This window comes from Phascolarctos cinereus, unplaced genomic scaffold, assembly GCF_003287225.1.
Source record: "Phascolarctos cinereus isolate Bilbo 61053 unplaced genomic scaffold, phaCin_HiC Scaffold_4;HRSCAF=312, whole genome shotgun sequence".
NCBI classification, from domain to species: domain Eukaryota; kingdom Metazoa; phylum Chordata; class Mammalia; order Diprotodontia; family Phascolarctidae; genus Phascolarctos; species Phascolarctos cinereus.
The window spans coordinates 470,675,191-470,693,410 of NW_027555847.1; the positions used below are offsets into that span (position 1 = coordinate 470,675,191).

The 18,220-nt window shown below is 35.1% G+C and overlaps 1 protein-coding gene across 5 annotated transcripts in view; it reads left to right on the forward strand.

Annotated features, from left to right (window-relative positions):
- ASPH (aspartate beta-hydroxylase) overlaps positions 1–18,220 on the forward strand; it is a 257,979-nt gene that overhangs the window by 102,607 nt on the left and 137,152 nt on the right. For all 5 annotated transcript variants that reach the window (XM_078153392.1, XM_078153393.1, XM_078153394.1 and 2 more), the window contains 3 exons: positions 1,744–1,785; positions 4,508–4,543; positions 5,664–5,708. In XM_078153392.1, the coding sequence (XP_078009518.1) occupies positions 1,744–1,785; positions 4,508–4,543; positions 5,664–5,708 (123 nt within the window). The remainder of the gene's footprint in view (positions 1–1,743; positions 1,786–4,507; positions 4,544–5,663; positions 5,709–18,220) is intronic.

The following is an 18,220-nucleotide window of genomic DNA, read 5'->3' on the forward strand; positions in this document are numbered from 1 at the left end:
GGATAAAATGACCAGAAGTAATGGTGAGAATGAAGTGACTAGGTGGCTGAGGGAAAGATGAAAAGATAAGATAATGTGATCTTAAAAAGAATTTCAAAGTTCTGGTTTGTGGAGGTGAAAGAGAGATCAGGGAAGGGCATTAACATTCTTATGTGAAGGTGAGGAGTGCACTGATAGTGTAAAGATTATCAGAGTTGTAGGAGGTAAAAGCACCTGAGAAGTCAGAATGTTTGAGGACCCATCAATATGTATAATGAGGTTTCCAAGGATAAGAGCAAGAGTTGGGGTGTAGAAAGAATGCCGTGAGATAGTTATTGAACTCCTCAAGAAAAGAAGCATAATGGCAGTGGCAGAGACTGTGACAAAAATTCTGAAGTGGTAATACAGATGGACTAAGTGAACCTCTTAAGAGAAGAAAGATTGCCTGGTAATAACCGCCAAACTAAAGTGAAGTTTGCCTACTTTGCTTCCTGGCCCAGTGGGTCTGCCTGAGAGGAGGCACACCCAGAATTAGAGAAGGTGACCTGACTACACTGCTTCCGAGGGGAACCAAGAGAGCTATGATGCATACAGAGGAGGCTTGTTAACCATGAAGTACAGTTTGCAGATAGCATAATGAAATGGGAGAGCAGCAGAGAAAATGGAATTTGAATATATAGGACTGAGAGCAAAGAGTATTAGGAGGGAGAAAGGATTTTTGCTTTTGCAGATAGCGACTAAACCAGGATAAAGATCGTGAGGAGGTCGAAGTTTTGCTTGCCACAGCATAGGGGAAGAATTAATTGATAGGAAACCCCAAATCTGAGATCCACTGATGAGTTAGCACAAAATCATTGCAGAGGCAAGACCATCAACTTTGTCACTCCACATACTAGGGAGCCAGGGTGATAGTTGCAAGGAGCAGAAGCTCTATCCAGGCATTTAGTTCAGTAAGTACTTGTTTGTCTCTTGGTATGGACTGAATTCACACCGCCCTGCTGTTCTATGCTAGGCCTGAGTCAGGCAAGTCCCCTGGTAGTTTGCATTTAACATTAGAATAAAATGAAGCACTGTAGTTAACAAAAAAAATATTTACCTAGCCTTAGTAAGAGAAGAGAATATCATGGGTCCCCAGAGGTGTTGAAATGATAATGCATTCTGATTAAAGAACCCATTTGAATTTTTTTTTCAAATTTTAGGTTTATCCATATAGCCTAGATAAACAGCCCACATCTTAGGTTAACAAATTTCTATTCCATCTTCAGTGTGATGATAGTAATAAAATTCCTCTGTACTTGGAAATGGTACCAGTTTACTTCTTTATCATCTATTTTTAAGCTAAAGAGACCTAATATCTTTAATCTGTCTTCTGTGTGATTATTTTATCATTAAATTAAGCATACTTTTGGTTTGAAAGTAACAAAATCATAGGAACATAGATTTAGATCTGGAAGAGGCTTAAGAGGTCAACAAGTATAACCCTCTTGTTTTATAGATTAAGAAACAGGCTTATCAAAAGTTAAATGCTTTACCAAAGTCACACAGCTAGTTTCAGAGGCTGGATTTCAACGTATATATTCCTGACTGTTTCTCTGATTTACCATCTACCTGTTGGCCTTATCATTCTCTAGAGTATGAACAGTAACTGTAGACAGTTGTTCATTAAGCTGAAATATGTACTCTGTGAAGTATCACATTATAGTTTACAGTTTTATAATGAAAACTGTAGGGATGATATGTGAATTTTTTTCTCCTTTTTTATAGTCTATGAGCCTCCAGAAAATGAGAGAACCGAAGCTGTTTCAGGTAAACTCTTTCTTACCCATAGTCAATGTATTGTTTGTAGTTAGTACAGTTTTGTCCAATAGTCCTTTATTAAGCACCATGTGCCAGGCACTATGCTAAGTGATAAGGATACAATTAATACAAGAAAGCTAGTCCCTGCCCTCAAGGAGTTTATAATCTAATGGGGGAGACACTGTATAAAAGCAGACAGGAACTGGGGGGAGGTTACAGGACACCATGGGCATCTTGTATCATGGAGTTAAAACCATGCAGAACAGCTGGTGCAAAGTGTAGTGAGCTGAGAGTCCAGTTTTTGCCCTTTACAGAGAAAGACTTTGGGAGAAGACCTCAGATGGCTGGGGAGAGGAGGCTGAGGGAGGTGGTATCAGTGAGGGTGTGATTTAGCAGCATGGTAATGATAATGCATTCTGATACAAGTGATGAACTTATCCTGGGAGGGGTATCTTGTATGGAGATGAAACCAGGCAGGGCAGCAATGTGTGGTCTGAAATAACTTTTTTAGAACTCGGTTCTAAGAATAGTTGGAGTGGGGAGTCAATTTTGAAACAAACAGTTCTTGGACTATTAATAAATTGTATATATGTTTCTGTCTGAATATTTATACTTAAACTTTTAAAAAAATATAGTCTTTGTGATCTTTTGCTTGTGTTCACTTAGGCTTATTCCCTCTGCCAAGTATGCTTTTCCTCCTTATCATCTGTCTAGGTCTATGTCTCATGTTATTTTCTCATTTCAGTTCAACTCAGAAAACATTTATTAAATTCCTACTATTTTAAGTCCTTATGCTCAGCACTGGAAATGCAAAGGAAACAGCTCCTTCTTTTAAGGAGCCGAGATTTTACTGGGTGGATGTGAGAGGTACATAGGTGAGTGTATAGGTTCATAGTGAAGATCATACTAATCTAGGAATATTTGAAGAGTAAGAGGACATTAATAGCTACAGGAATCAGAAAAGGCTTCAAATAGATGATACTAGAGTTCACTCTCGAAAGGTGAATGGAAAATGTAGAGAGCAAGAGCATACTGTCCCTTTCCTCCAACCTAAAAGTAACTTGTCAAAAAGATCTTGACAAGATAGATCATTGGGTCAAATCAAGGAAAACGGAAATCAGGGATAAATATAAAGTCTTATATTTGGATGTGTGACATCAGCTTCACAAGTATAAAATGAGGGAGGCATGGTTAGACAGCAGCAGTTCTGAAAAACTGAGAATTTTAGTGGACTGCAAGCTCAGTGTGAGTTAGCAGAGGGATGCAAACCCCCCCCAAAAAAAAAAATTCCAGTTCAATCTTTGGCTGCATTAAGAGAAGCAAAGCTTCCAGGAATAGGGAGGTGGTAGTATCCCATAATTGGCCCTTGCGAGGCGTCCTCTGGAATATTGGGCACCATGGTTTAAGAATATTAAGGGGTTAGCATACAGAGGAGGACAATGGGGGTGGTAAAGGGCCTTGAGTGCGTGCTGTATGAATGTTTGAAGAATCGGGCATGTGCAGTCTGGATATAATAGCTGCCTGCAAGCATTTGAAAGGTTGTATGGAGAAAGGATGAGGCTTGTTTTCTTTGGCCTCAAAGGACAGAACCCAGAGCAATGGTTAGACAAATGTAGGTTGGGTGGATGATGTAGTAACCACTAGAACTGTCCCAAAGTGGAGTGGCTTGCTTCAGGAGGTGGTAGGTTCCCTTTCATTAGAGGTCTTTAAATAGAGGTTTGTTGACCACTTGTTTGATATGTTATAGTGGGAACTTTGTTCATGTTTGGATTAGAGTAGATACTACTGAGGTCCCTTCCAACTCTCTAGTTCTGTGATTCAAAAGTAGTGCTTAGTCTGTGTGCTTCTTTCTTCACAAGAGTCCTGTGAGAGAGGTGTTATTATCTTTTTTTAAAATTAATTTATTTTGAATTATCAACAATCACTTCATAAGCTTTTGAGTTTTAAATTTTTCTTGTCCTCCCTCCCCATCTCCTTCCTCAAGACGACACGCAATCTGATATGGACTATACATATACATTCCTAGTAAACATATTTTCACATTAGTGATGTTGTAAGTAAGAATTAGAATATTATCTCTTTTTAATAGATGTAAGAAGTAGAGACTTGGAGCAGTTCAGTGACTGAGTTAATCACGTAGTATTAAGTCGTAAAGCCAGAATTCCAGTCCTGGTGTGCTGATACTAAGCTCTTTGCACCATACCATACATCTTTGCATCTCAAGAAAAGGGAAGTGGGAATAGGTGCTCACAGGCACCTCAGAGGATTAATTTCTACTGTTGGACACTAAATTTGACTCTAATTTTCATAACCTAAAACAAAATGGGAGACACATCCTACCACGTAGTTTTGCATAGCCGTCCCACTGATGGTCATTGCTTTGGTAGTCATAAGGCTCCTGTAGGCATAATAAAATGATGGCAATTTTTTTTTTGTTACTCTTGGTTATACTATATGTATGTGTGTATATATTTACACACAAACACACACACACACACACACACACTGTACTCTTGGGCTAAGAAGCAGGTTTTTGTCCTCTCTATAAACATTTATGCTTTTTTAAAGTAAAATGTTTAGAAGGGCAAAAGAAAGATGAATGAAAGTACTTACTAGGTTCCCTATTGGTATGTAGACTTTAAGGTAATGGATAGAAGAGAGCGTTTTTAGGAGGTTTCTCTAGCTCTTCAGGAGATCAGATGATAAATATATATGTATTTTTTATTTTTAGACATTGCTGTGGAAGATTTAAATGTGGGTGTAGAGGGTAAGTTAATATCCAGAGTTGTTTTTTCTTTCCATAATGAAAATCAAGTCCTTTATATTGATGATTCAGTTCTTACTGTGTTGAAAATATTTGAAAATTAAAGTAAATGCTATTAAAGCATTTTTATGAAGCGTAAAGCAAAAAAAAAGCTTTTAAAGAGAAACAGAACTACACACACACACACACACACACACACACACACACACACACAGCAGAAGAGAGAGACAGACACAGAGTAAGAATCAGAGAGACAGATGTGTAATAGATCTGACCAGTGAGTAGAATACCAATTATTAATATTTAGGTCAGATGTGATACCTATATTCAAAGAACACTATTAGAATAAACAGTTTGATTTTCATAGTAATTTGAAATAAGAATTCAGTTTAATATTTTGAGAAGTAATTTTATAAAGAAAATCATCAGATCAGTATTAAGCACTTGATTGATTTGTACCTAAATTCAGTTCTGAATTTCGAAGCAACCTCTGTAAAAATAGACTAAGTTATGGTCATATATGTTCTAGAAAATACTTTTGAGCATCATTTTTCAAAAGTAAAAATGTAAATAGTACATATGTTATTTTTCAGAATTGTATTTAAAGTTAACTGGACAGCTCTTTTGGTTGTGTTAATTACTATTTTAAAAATTATTTAAATTAATTAATATTAATAGTGACTACATAGCGCACTTGGCATGTTTCATTCATCCTAAATGTAATGCCACGAGATAGTTATTCTCACGTTACAAATGGGAAACAAGTTGATGAAACAAATAACCCTTCGACATATAATTAGTGAGAAATAGAATTTGGGTTAAATCAAAGATCTTCTGACTTGTGCCATTGTTTTTTTTTTCATTAGATGGAAGATTTGAAATTAGTGAAATAGTTAAAATTTACTACCTGCTTAATGCAGAGCATTATAACATTGAGAGATTAAAAATGTCTTAATATTTAATCAAGTCAGTGATTTATTTTCTGAAGACTACCGTAAAATATTTTCTGATAACTGTGGTTTAATTTTTTTTGAAGTCACTTTTATAATATGTGGTATTAAAAATCAAATTCATCATGTGTAAATTAAGCATTTGTAATTAATGGGGTTTTTTTTAATTTTAGAAGGAAATATATCCCCAGTAGAAGAACAGCATGAAATACCATCAGGTATGACATGTCATTATTATGTAGTTTATTTTCTTTCTGTTTATATTTTTTTAAAAAAGTCTCATTTAGAAATTTGTTTAGGAGAAGGAAAGCTAAATCATCCTTGTAAAGTAAATTGATGAAGAATAGCAATTCTTATGGTGCCCTAGCTTTGTTGGGTTTTTTGTTTGTTTGTTTGTTTTGGGAAGGCAATTGAAGTTGAGTGACTTGCCCAGAGTCACACAGCCAGTAAGTGCTGCACATCTACTTGCCCCAGTGCCCTAGCTTTAAAAAAAAAAAAAAGCAAAACACCTTTTTTTGTATTAACTAAGTGGAAGTAATATAAATCTCTGTCCGTAATTTACTACTTTAAATATATTCTATTAGTCTTTCTAAGTAAGAGCCATAGGATAATGCTCATGTACTTTAATTGTCAAAAAGTGTTGGAGTAGGATGTTATTCTTTGTGATCTCTCCAAATCCCAAAATATTTGATATTAAGTGATGTCAGAGCTGGCCCCATGCAAGGTGGATGAAGTGAAGTTTCTCCTAGGCTTGTTGGTTTTTAGTTTTGTGATTAAGTTTTTTTTGTGGAAACCTATATCATTTTCTTCCTTTTTCTCTTTCATCTTTTTTATTAAAATCATTATTTTATCTTTATTTCTCTGTGTACATTCTGTTTTTTTCTGTAAAAAGTAAGTTGATCTAGGAAAATGGCAGTATTTTTGCATTATGAAGGCAGAAAAGAAACCACATCTTTTACACACACACACACACACACACACACACACACACACACACACACACACACACGTACGTGTTCTGTGCAGACCCTGCATGGCCATTAATTGTTTGGATAAATGAAATAGTGCTTTAACTAAGTTTGTTTTCAAATGCATTCTTTTTTTTTTTCCTTTCCTTTCCTTTCCAAATTTTTTTTTTGAGATGATTTCTTCTATTACCTGCAAGTTGACATTGGAGTATGATGCTTTCTGTCCTTACCTAATGTTAGAAAAAGAATTTTTTTTTTGTTTAGTAATTGTCATTCACAGCCTTCTCTACATTTTTCTTGCTTTCTGTCATAAGATATGTTTTGGTTTCCTTTCATGTCACATGTTCAGCTTACTTTTCGGATGTTCTTTTCAGATAGTATAATTATTGGTTCAATGATTATTCCTTTCACTGGGCTCTGATATCATATTATCCTTTTTAAGAAAAAAAATCTGAATTTGGATAGAATTTTTATTTAATTCAACCTAGGAATCTTCAACAAAAAGTGACACTTCAAAAATTAATTGATAACTTTTTATATTATATTCATTTCCAAATATACCATTTTCAATTTAAAAAGAAAAAGGAAAACTAAAGTTCAGAGAATCAACTATATCTGATAGTTATATTATCATTTAGTGTGAATTTTAGAGAAGTAGTTTGTATAGTCCTTATCTATGCATTATTTTTGAAGTTCTGAAAATAAGATGTGCTTACCACAATCTACTATATGTGGACTTTTGAGGAAAAAAAGCAGACATATAACCTTCATTATCTATGAGATTATTTTTTATAATATATTACAACCGATGTTTCAAGCATTAACTTCATATAGAACATTAACTATGTTTGCCATATCTGGAAATTTAGCCAGACAGTAAAGTGAAGAACTAGTAGCTGAAGTAATCAAGAAGCATTTCATGCAGGGGATAGTGCCTGAACTGGGGTTTAAGGAAATTAGGGATTCCTAAAGATGGAGTTGAAGAGGCCTGGAGCCAAGAGGTGGAATGTCACGTGTGAGGAATAACTAGAACAATTGGTCTGGACCGTAGAGGATTGGAAGAGGAATGGGATATAAGGCTAGAAAGGTGGATCGGAGCCAGGTTGTGAAGGCCAAAAAGATGTTTGTTTTTCATTCTAGAAGCAGAAGGAGGCCAACTGGATCTTATTCATCAGGGAAGTGATGTGGTTAGACCTGTGTTTTAAGAGCATCACTTTGACATTTGCATAAGATGGTTTGGAGAAGGAAGAGAAATGAGGCAGGGAAGCTGATTTAGGCTATTTCAGGATTCTGGGGGGAGTGAGTGAGGGCCTGACGTAGGCTTTTAATCAGGTGAATGGGGAAAAGGAGACAGATGTGAGAGATGTTTCAGAGACTATCTAAGTTTTGTGCTTGGGCTGTCTTTTCTTCCCTGATATGGCTGCAAGTTTACCTCAGTCACTCATTTAATGAGCATTTGCTGCTAAAAAGCAGGAGAAAATGGGAAGGAGAGACTGTTAACTTTATGTTGTATATATTTTTATATGTAATGATTTTCATCTTTATGAGAAGGGATTATTTCATCCTTTGTACTTGTATCCCTAGTACCTAGCACAGTCCTGGCATGTAGTAGGAACTTAATAAATACTTGCTAATTGATTGGTTAATTAATTTATTAATTGATTTTCATTTGAAGAACAAACGTCATCTTCTGAACTCCTTTGATCTCTCTACCCCTTCTCAGTACATAACATCCTTTTCCTTCAGACCTCCATGATGCTTTCATGATTCTGTGATTTACTTTTTATGTGATACTATAATTAATAGTTTAAAGTATAGTTATACGTGTTTCTGTCTTTCCCTGCCACCCCTCTACCACCCCGCCCAAAACTAGTTACATGTATCGTCCTCAGTGCCTAGGACAAGGGTGGGGAACCTGCAGCCTTGAGGCCATGTGTGGCCTTCTAGGTCCTTCGGTGTAGCCTTTTTACTTTACAGAACAAATCTTTTTATTAAGAGGATTTGTTCTATGAAGTTTAGATTCTGTCAAAGGGCCACACTTGAGGACCTAGAGAAGAGGACCTTGAGGCTGCAGGTTCCCCACCCCTGGCCTAGGACAATATTCTGCAAATAAGAGGAACTATTTTTTTTATCGAAGCAATTAAATGAATCACATTTAAAATTCTACACTTTAAAAATTACTTCACCTATCTTGTTCAAAATAACTGAAAATAGGCTGTCCCAAATAAAATTCTGTTGCTTACCTGTTGAACAACTTTTGAACAAGGGCGGGAGAGGGGGAAGAAAAAAAAAACTAGTTTTGTCTCAACAGCTTGGTTCATGGCATCTTGGCCTGAGTCAAGATAATCTCACTCAAACACAAAGGAAAGCATTTATGTTTGTAATCATCATTACCTAAAGACTTTCCTTCACTTATTTCCCTTGGAGTCCCCAAGTGCCCTTCTTAGTTATCACTTTTTCTTTAATTTACAATAATATATGAAATATTCTTATGTGAAAAAGGAAGTTATCAGGGGGCTCATAAAGACTGAAGAATTCTTAATTTATAACATATGAGGTTCTTTCCAACAATCACTTTTGTTGTTGTAGTTCAGTTATTTCAGTAGTGTTTAACTCTTTGTGACCCCACTTGAGATTTTCTTGGCAAAGATACTGGAGTGATTTGCCATCTCCTTCTCCAACTCATTTTACAGAGGTGGAAACTGAGGCAAAAAAAAGGTAAGTGACTTGCCCAGGGTCACATAGCTAGTGAGTGTCAAAGGCCAAATTTGAAATCAGGAAGATGACTCTTCCTGACTCCAGGCCTGGCACTCTATCTACTTTGCCACCTAGCTGCCCTTATCATCTCTTTTACAGCTCTCTAAAATCTCACTTTGCAAAGGAGTTAGGCATGTGGAACTCTGAGCAGCTTTTGCCTACAACTAGCACTAATAATACCTTTATATGGTGTTTTAGGGTTTTTAAAGCTCTTTCCTCACTAAAGCATAGTGAGCTAGTTGGTTTTGGTAAATATCTTAGGGTGTATTTCATTTCTGAATTTTCCCTCATTCTTTTGAGTTGTATTGTTCTTATCCCTCAGTTAACACTGCCTCTTACATTATAGTTTATTATTACCCAGTAATTGCCTTTTGTGAATGGATACTAGTGTAACTGTATGTAGAGTTATAACTTTTCCATTGAAATATACTGGTTAATGCTATCATTGAAAACTTTGTTGTTCATTTTTAATTCAAAGCTGATTTTCTATCCCTTTTCTCTCTCTTTTTTTCTTGAGGCAATGGGGATAAGTGACTTGCCCAGGGTCACACAGCTAGTAAGTGTTATGTGTCTGAGGCCAGATTTGAACTCAGGTCTTCCTGAATCCAGGGCCGGTGCTCTATCCACTGTGCCACCTAGCTGCCCTCTATTCTATCCCTTTTCTCGAAAACATCTGTCTTTATTTTTTGGTGCAGGGAGCTCCAGCTGTATATCATACCTTCAGGTCAATAGCTAAATGGCCAGTTAAGGTTCCTTCAACATTGTTTTGTACCAATAACATCTTGTTAAATTCATTGTTATTATTCAATCTCGGGTAGAGTTTAAGAATTATCTAATAATAGGAATTATCATTTGGAATGACTTTTAGTGGTACTTAAAGTGATTATTCAGTCTTGCTAAGGGCCCTTGGCAAAGTAAAGTACATGAAGTATTTTTTTAGTGTTTGAGTACCCTTTTTATGCATTTTTTTTTGCTGTTCCCAGTCCACTTTGAGCCCTGACTACTTTTAACCCTTTTTGTGTAGTTTTACTATACCTATAGTTGATTACCCCTCAGTTTTTCCATCCCCAGATTATTATGTTATATCATTAGATTGTGAGCTCCTTGAGGACAAAAAACTGTCTTTTGCCTCAGTGTTTAGTGTCTTGTACACATTAGTGGCTTAATAAATGCTTATTGACTGACTGACCCTCCACGAAGTTCTACTGTGATGTCTCATTATTGCATGAACGTGGCCTTGGGAGCTAGAAGGCTTTGGACCCCAAGCTCTGATAGATTGTACCAAGCTTTGAGTATAGTCCTGGCCAGACTGTCTGGTCTCTTAGGACTGGACTAGCTAGGTAGGTGTACAGACTCATCATCGCTAGTGGTTCATTATTCAGCCATGCTAATCTGTGAGACTAAGCAAAATACGAAATAGCTCTCAGTCCTACACAGACCCCTTTTTCCTTTGGCTGTGTTGGTAACAGTGACAGAAGGTGGTAACGTAGTATAGTTTTAGGCTATCTGTAAGCATTATTTTATCTGTGGGCTCTGCAAATGTGAGGTCTTAGTTCAGGAACCAGTTGAGTGGACATATTATTAGAGGAACTGAATCATATAAACTTTAACATTCTCAATATAAATGAAATCATTCTTAATTGAAAATGAAAGCAAGTTGCAGCAAAATGGAGGGATGGCCCACAGTTTTCTTTGAAGAGGCAAAGGAATAGAGTAGGATGCATTATGTATCTAAAAGCAAGAAACATTGTTTTGTGAGATATCTGGTGTTTTCATATTGCAGTATTCATGATAAGTATTGGGGTGGGGAGAGGGTATTATGAAAATGGTTGCAGCTTATGTGTCAGCATCTGTTGCATAGAGACATTCCACAAAAGAACTTCTTTAGAACTTCCACATTACTTAGTGACTTCAATGTAAAAGTGATCATTGGTAAAGATAATGACAAATATATTGGAAAATATGGTTCAAGAATTTAGGAATGCTAGAATCCAAAGATTTCTTTAGACTACACAGAAGTCTCATGCCTGTATGTTATGCATATTTTCTTCAACAGTTGAATCAGAACATTTAGGACATGACAAACATAGAATAACATCACAAAAAATGAAGTTGATTATTTTTGACATGAAGCGTAATTATTAATGGTGGGAAGCATTCTTCAATCTGCCATTTTTTTATAATCAGGCTATTGATTCCTTAAAGTAAAAATCAAAATACAGAGCTAGCAGAAAGAATAAAGTTTAGAAATGCAGCATGCATTAAAACACTTCCATCCTGACCTATTTAAACAGATAGTTGATAAAGCAGTTGCCCTAATGAGACCAGAAGATCCTAAAAAGTGTTAGATATAACCAAGGACAACAAGTGGTTTAGAACATAAGCTCATTTGTAAGTCATATGAATAAGGATGGTGAAAAATTAGGAGCAAGATTACCTCATAAGATAGTGAGAAACATGAGGTATGTGTGTGTGGGGGGGGTAATAATTCATAGAAATCCTGGGAAAAGCTCCAACTAAGCCAAGTCATTCCAAGAGCATTTAATTATCAAACTGGAATGACAATAAGTAAATGAAAGATATATTTCCCAACCTTTTTTCCCACCATCAAAGACAGAGTCTACCTAGATGTGTTCATAGGGGGAGTGGAAATGACACTTTAAAAGGGTAATAATGAGAAAAACCACTGGAGTGGACCCAAATATTTGTAGAGAAAATCTGCCTGAATTGACCCAGGCTTGAGGAAATTGAAGTCAGTTGTCAAGGTATCTGGAGGGGAAGCTACCAAAGGCATAGAAAAAAAAAATCTCAATATCTTATCCTTACTCCAACACCGATGATTGTGAGGAACCTGAAAACTGCTGACCAATATACCTACCTTCTTATCTACATAAAATATTTATAAAAAATAATGTATATATACACAAGGGCTGCATTGATGAATTAGAAGGGAACTAATGGATTTTCATAAGCAGTATTCCATAGGAGAATGCGTCTTTATCATCACACAGTTTCTTGAAAGATGCACAGAATATCAGATGCCAGTGTACTTCTTGTTTATTAAAAACAACAAACATTTGATTTGGTCTCTTTTAAGGTTGTCCTCCAAAAATGCCTCTCATGCCTGTGACATCAAAGAATCAAAAGCTTCTGTGAAATCAAAAACCACAAAGGGAACCTCATTTAAAGACGCTCTGATCAGTAGTACCATATGAAGCATAAAATAGGGAGATTTGTGCTTACCAAAGATGTTCGCACTATTATTGAGACAGTATAACTAAGTTGAAGATGGATTCACTCTAGGTGCTGAGATGCTTAAGATGTTTGTTTGTGGATGATATTGGGCAGATAACATCAATGCCCAGAACACTTCAGAATCTAATAAACAATATCCAGATATCACTCAGAAGAATCTGACCACCTGTCCACATTGGAGAAACCAAGTGCATAATGAATATATTCTAGACTGTCATATGGAATAGGATAGATATCCTAGAGTTAATTCATCAGTTTATGTGGACAGACAATACAGGTGGACAATGAATTGGGCCCTGAATTGAACAGAAGGGTGAAGAAAGTGCAAGCTGGATTGTCTTTGGAGATTGTAAAGATATTTTAATGATCCCAAATATCTCCCTGAAAACAGACCCAATTTTTAATACCAGAATTCTTCTGGTGATGGTGTATAGCTATGGAGTCACAGAACACAACATTATCCAAACATTTAAAGTTGAAAATCATCCAGAAATAATAGAGAGATGTATTGTCAACTTCAGGGAGCTGCACCATTTTGCTAATAAGGAATTACACCCCAGGAGGATACTTTTTAGACCTAGACAAAAAGATAACTAAATTAATTTGGATAAACAAAGGGTTTAACATCTTGTGGGAAATATTGGGAAAAAGTATGAATTAATGTTACCAGATTTCAAACTATATTATAAATAATAGTCATCAACCTTCTATGATACTGGTTTAAAAAAAAAGGTTCATCAGTGGAACAGACTTGATTGGCAACAAACCAAAGTAAATAGTCAAAAAAGTAGTCCTGGGGCAGCTAGGTGGCACAGTGGATAAAATACCAGCCCTGAAATCAGGAGGATCTGAGTTCAAATCTGACCTCAGACACATGATATTCACTAGCTGTGTGACCCTAGGCAAGTCACTTAACCCTGATTGCCTCACCAAAACAGACAGTAGTCCTGTATTTGATAAACCCAAGTACACACATTATTGGAGTAAAACTCCCCTTTTGACAAGAACTGAGAAAAATGCAAAGCAGTTTGGTAGAAATTAGGCTCAGACCAACATCTTGTATTGTGTACCACAATAAGGTCAACATGGATGGCTTGAATATAAAAAGTGTCAATTGAAATTCTCTAATTTCAGCCATCCTTAACTTTGGATTGGCAACATGACATACTAAATAGAAGTTCAGCCTTGGAGTAAGAAGGATCTGGGTTCAAGTGTCATTTCTGACTCATACTAGTTTTATGATTATAAGTCATTTGTCCTCTCAGTGCCTTAGGAAATTTTGTAAGACTTTAATTTACAGTTGAATTGTTCATCTGTGCTAGTTGAGGGAACTTCCGCAAAGGTAGCTACCTACACTGATTAGGCATAGGAAGGACAAAACTAAAAAACAGAACCTTTGATTTTAGTTGAAAATTAAGGAATTCAAAATTCAGAGGCTATAGACTGATTAATATAATCTCACAACCTGTACTCTTACCTAGTTTAGCTGATATCCTCCCATAACAGATAGTTATTTGCAAGTAACTATTTTATTACAAAGTTTTCCTCTGTAAAAAGCATTTACAATTTGATATTTTTTAGTGTTTTAAGTAAATATTTAAATGGAGTGATATTACATTCTGTGTCTGGTTGGTCCTTTAATTTAGATCTCCCCTTATTTTCACAGATACTTAAAGCTTCAAAAAGACTGTCCCTACTACAGGAGGACCAGCCATAACCTCAAGGGGAACAAATGGTTATTGATAGCTCTTGTGAAGTGATTGCTAAGGAGTTCAGTATCTTTGGGAAGGAACACTAAGATATCTTAAAGGAGTGATAGCCAACTGTCATATTAGAACACCACCAACGCACACACACACACAAACATTTTAGAAGTAATTTATATCTACCTTTCTGTATTCATTTTTTTGGGGGAGGGGTGTCATTCAATGCATTCATTGGTTTTGTTCTTGTCTCTTTTTTTCTTGTAAGACTTATCTGTATTTATGTGTGATCTTCAAGTAGTTCTTTATCTTCTATTAATAATGGAGCAGCTATAGACTTTTGAAAATTTTTTAATGTATATTTTGTTGTGTATACTTAGCAAAATTTGAGAATAATTTGAGTGAACTGTTTTAAGTGTAGAATGCTTTAAAAATCATTTTATTACTGCTAAGGACTATTTTGGGAGCACCCTTAATTAGTAACACTAACAAGTATGTAAGCTGTGAAATTTCAAATTGCACTGATTTTTATCAACATGAATTTCAAGCATTCTGCTAAAAGTGCAAAAATGAAGCTTTTGTAAAATACTGTTTAACTGGCTATTTAGAAAATGGCTAAAAATATTAAATATGAAGGTTGCAGTTTCTTATACATAAGAGAAACTTATTTTTCAGTGTGTTGAAGAAAATGACGTTTTAAATATGTAGGCAAAATGTAGGCTAATTTATGAAACACATTGTTTTCCAACAGACTGATAGGATCTTAGCTGTATTTTAAATCTGCTGTTGAAATTTTAGCGCTAGAAGCTGTTGGTGTGTAATTTAATGCTTGGTTGCCTTTGGCAAGTTTGCTTAAGCTAAAAGACTTAGCTGTTGAATATACAGTGATATTACTTAGCTGTTGAATATGCAGTGATATTAAGAATAAAACTGTGAAAGTCAGTTATATCTACCTATTTTGATTAACATTTTTCTAAATTGATATGTAGTCTGTTGCATGTTGCTATTTCATACCATGTAAGCTCTTTTTTTTTCACATCATTTTGTGTTTATTTTGGCTCAAAAGCTGTTGCTTGTGGTTGAAAAACACAATAGATTGTTTTGTCTGTTAAAAGGAGGTGGAGAAAACTTCACTTGTAGAGAAACATTAGTGAAATAAGTCATAAACATGGTTGCCTTTTAATTGACCGGCACATATCTCAAGTATGTTAAATACTGTCTCTGAGAGAGACCTTTATTTTCTGCTGGAAAAAAAGAACTAAAATCTATTTTGTGTTTTTGACATGCAGTGTGCAGAGTATTATTTTAATAAGTTCTGAATGCTAACTACATATGAAATATATTCCAAAACAATAAACTATAAACTGGTAAGGAAAGCAATAATCCTCTAAAGCTGTGACATGGGTGATACAGAATTGATATGTATAATCAAAAAAATTCTCAATTCATACTGTGAATTGTAGAATATTTTTATAAAGCCATATTTTTTAAGGAAACTTGGAAGTAACATAAGATTGATGAATGGGAAACATAAATCTTTTGTATATGATAATCTATTTATGGAATACTAGAAATTGAGAATACATTACATTATGGTCAGATTTTAGTTCCTTTGTAATTCTTGATAACTGATTTTATGAACTTCATGTTTACAAGTGTGTGCCAAGCTGGGAAAGATCAATGGATTAAAAAAATAAAAATAAAATGTATATTTCTTCTGTTTAATGTCATTTGACTACAATAAAATACAGAAGAATACTTGTGCCTTTTCAGTGTCTTTATTTTAAAAAGCTCTACTTTAGGTGTATGATAAAAATTTATTAATATATATATTTCTACTTAATCTACAGAATATTATTTTAGAGAATTAATATATTTGATTACTTAAAAAGTACGCAAACTTTAGTAGTTAACAGACTTCCCGTGTGCCTTACTAATACACATTTTTACGCACTGCACTTTTAGCAGCCATTTAAAAAGTTCTGACTAGAAGTGTTTGGAATTCCCAACTTCATTACTTGAGGAAGGGAGGTGGGTGGGGAAGGAACCATAGAGCTCACAAAGTACAATGGATTCCAAATATAGCATGTTTATAATGTTTATAAGATCAATGGTGTCAAACTCAAAAAGAAATGGGACATTAAATGGTAGGGGCTGCATATTGACTTAGAAAACCATGTTTAACACTGTGTTCTATCATATATTTATTTTGTCAACTATTTTCCAGTTACATTTAATCTAGTTCCTGTGGTACTGGGGAAATGTATGTCTACACCTCTGGTGTAGATGGCAGAAGCCTAGGGAAAATTGCCCGGGTGGAACTGGGGGAGAGAAAAGTTTGGCAATGGTACACAATATTTTATTTTCATACATTTCCTTAACCATGTTATAGGGGCTAAATGGAAAGAAGCCAAGATCATAGACTGGGCTCTGCTTATATCAAATTTCCATATAAAATCAAATTCAGTTTTTCTGCACTTTAGGGGTGGAGAGAGGGATAAGGAAGGTCTAAGGTATTTGTTTATAAAGGCATATCTCAAATACTATACTGATGATAATGTGTGGGAAGGATAGAAGAATAAGGTATCCACATATAGATATAGATATAGATATAGATATAGATATAGATATCTTTATTTTACTTTTTTCTCCACCATCAATGTCCCCCAAAAGGAAAGGGCAAGATTTAGATTGGGAGTTACTGGGCTGAAATAGACCAAAATGGACTATGAAGAATTGAGGGGAGGTATAATTTTGAAGCCTTCCAAATTAGGCCTTTAATTTTACTTTTTATTGACTTATTTTACTTTTTCCTTACTCGAGCCTCAGAGAATTGCCTATACACCAAAGGCAACAGGGTTGTTATTTTTATTGGCACATGAATGCCCCATGGGTCCTAGGCAAAATTATAAAATATGCAATGTCTTTTCCCGAGTATCTCACTTCCTGAATTATTCTTACATTTCCTGTTGCTTTTTCCCCCTGCTTTTCCAGATGGTTGGTTTCATTATGCTGTCTTCTGGCTATCTACAATTACTTATCACAGTCCAGTCATTTGCCCCTAGTAAAAATGTCCTGACTGATATCAATTTTGATTAGGTGTTAATCTGATTAAAGTAATTCACACTAACATGATTAGGGTATATATCTCCCATAGGACATATTTTCTTTTTGGAGGTGTTTATTGCCAGTGAAGCTGTAATTATTGGAACCTTTTCAGAACACACTGATATTTATTTTGCAAAAATATTTGCCACGTATTCATGGCTTATCTTCATGTTAGTTGTAAGAAAATGTTAATTTGGGGAATAGATCATGAGTTAACTGTAAAACTTAGAAACTTTGAAAAAATGTATTTTTGAATTTAAGAGATTCTTGGCCATGGCTCTTGGTTTAAAAAAAAAGATTCAGCAAATTCATGAATCCTCTATCAAGTCTTCCTTGACCCTCCCATCTATAAGTGTGATACTCCTCCTTAAATTACCTTATATTTACTTATCTGTACATTTTGTATCTGTTCCTCTCCCCATCTAGGAGAATATAAAATTCTTTGAGGTCAGGAAATGCTAAGTTTTTTCTCTTTTATCCCCAGAACTGAGCACAATGCTTTGTACATAGTAGATGCTTAATAAATATAATAGGACTTGTTCTAGACTAGTTTAGCAGTACAAAGGCAAATTCAAAGCTTTTTCTGACCTTAAGAAACTTCCTAGGAGGATATAATACATACAATGATCAAATAGTGCAAAATAATTTCAGGAGGGAGAGATTGTCCATAATGGTAAGGATCAGAAGGCTTGTATAGAAGGTAGTGCCTAAGCTGTGTCTTGAGGGAAGCTAGAACTCCACAAGTTAGAGTTCAGGAGAGATACACACACACCCCCTTTTGTGTCTAAAGGAGGAAGTTGTACATAGTGAATTTGTGGTTTCATGTGTATTCATCTTTATTGTGTTATGTTATAGAAATGCTTATTTTATTTCATAAATAAGAATAAATTTAAATTTAGAAAAAGAATTAAAAAAACCTAAATAAAACCCAAAAAACTA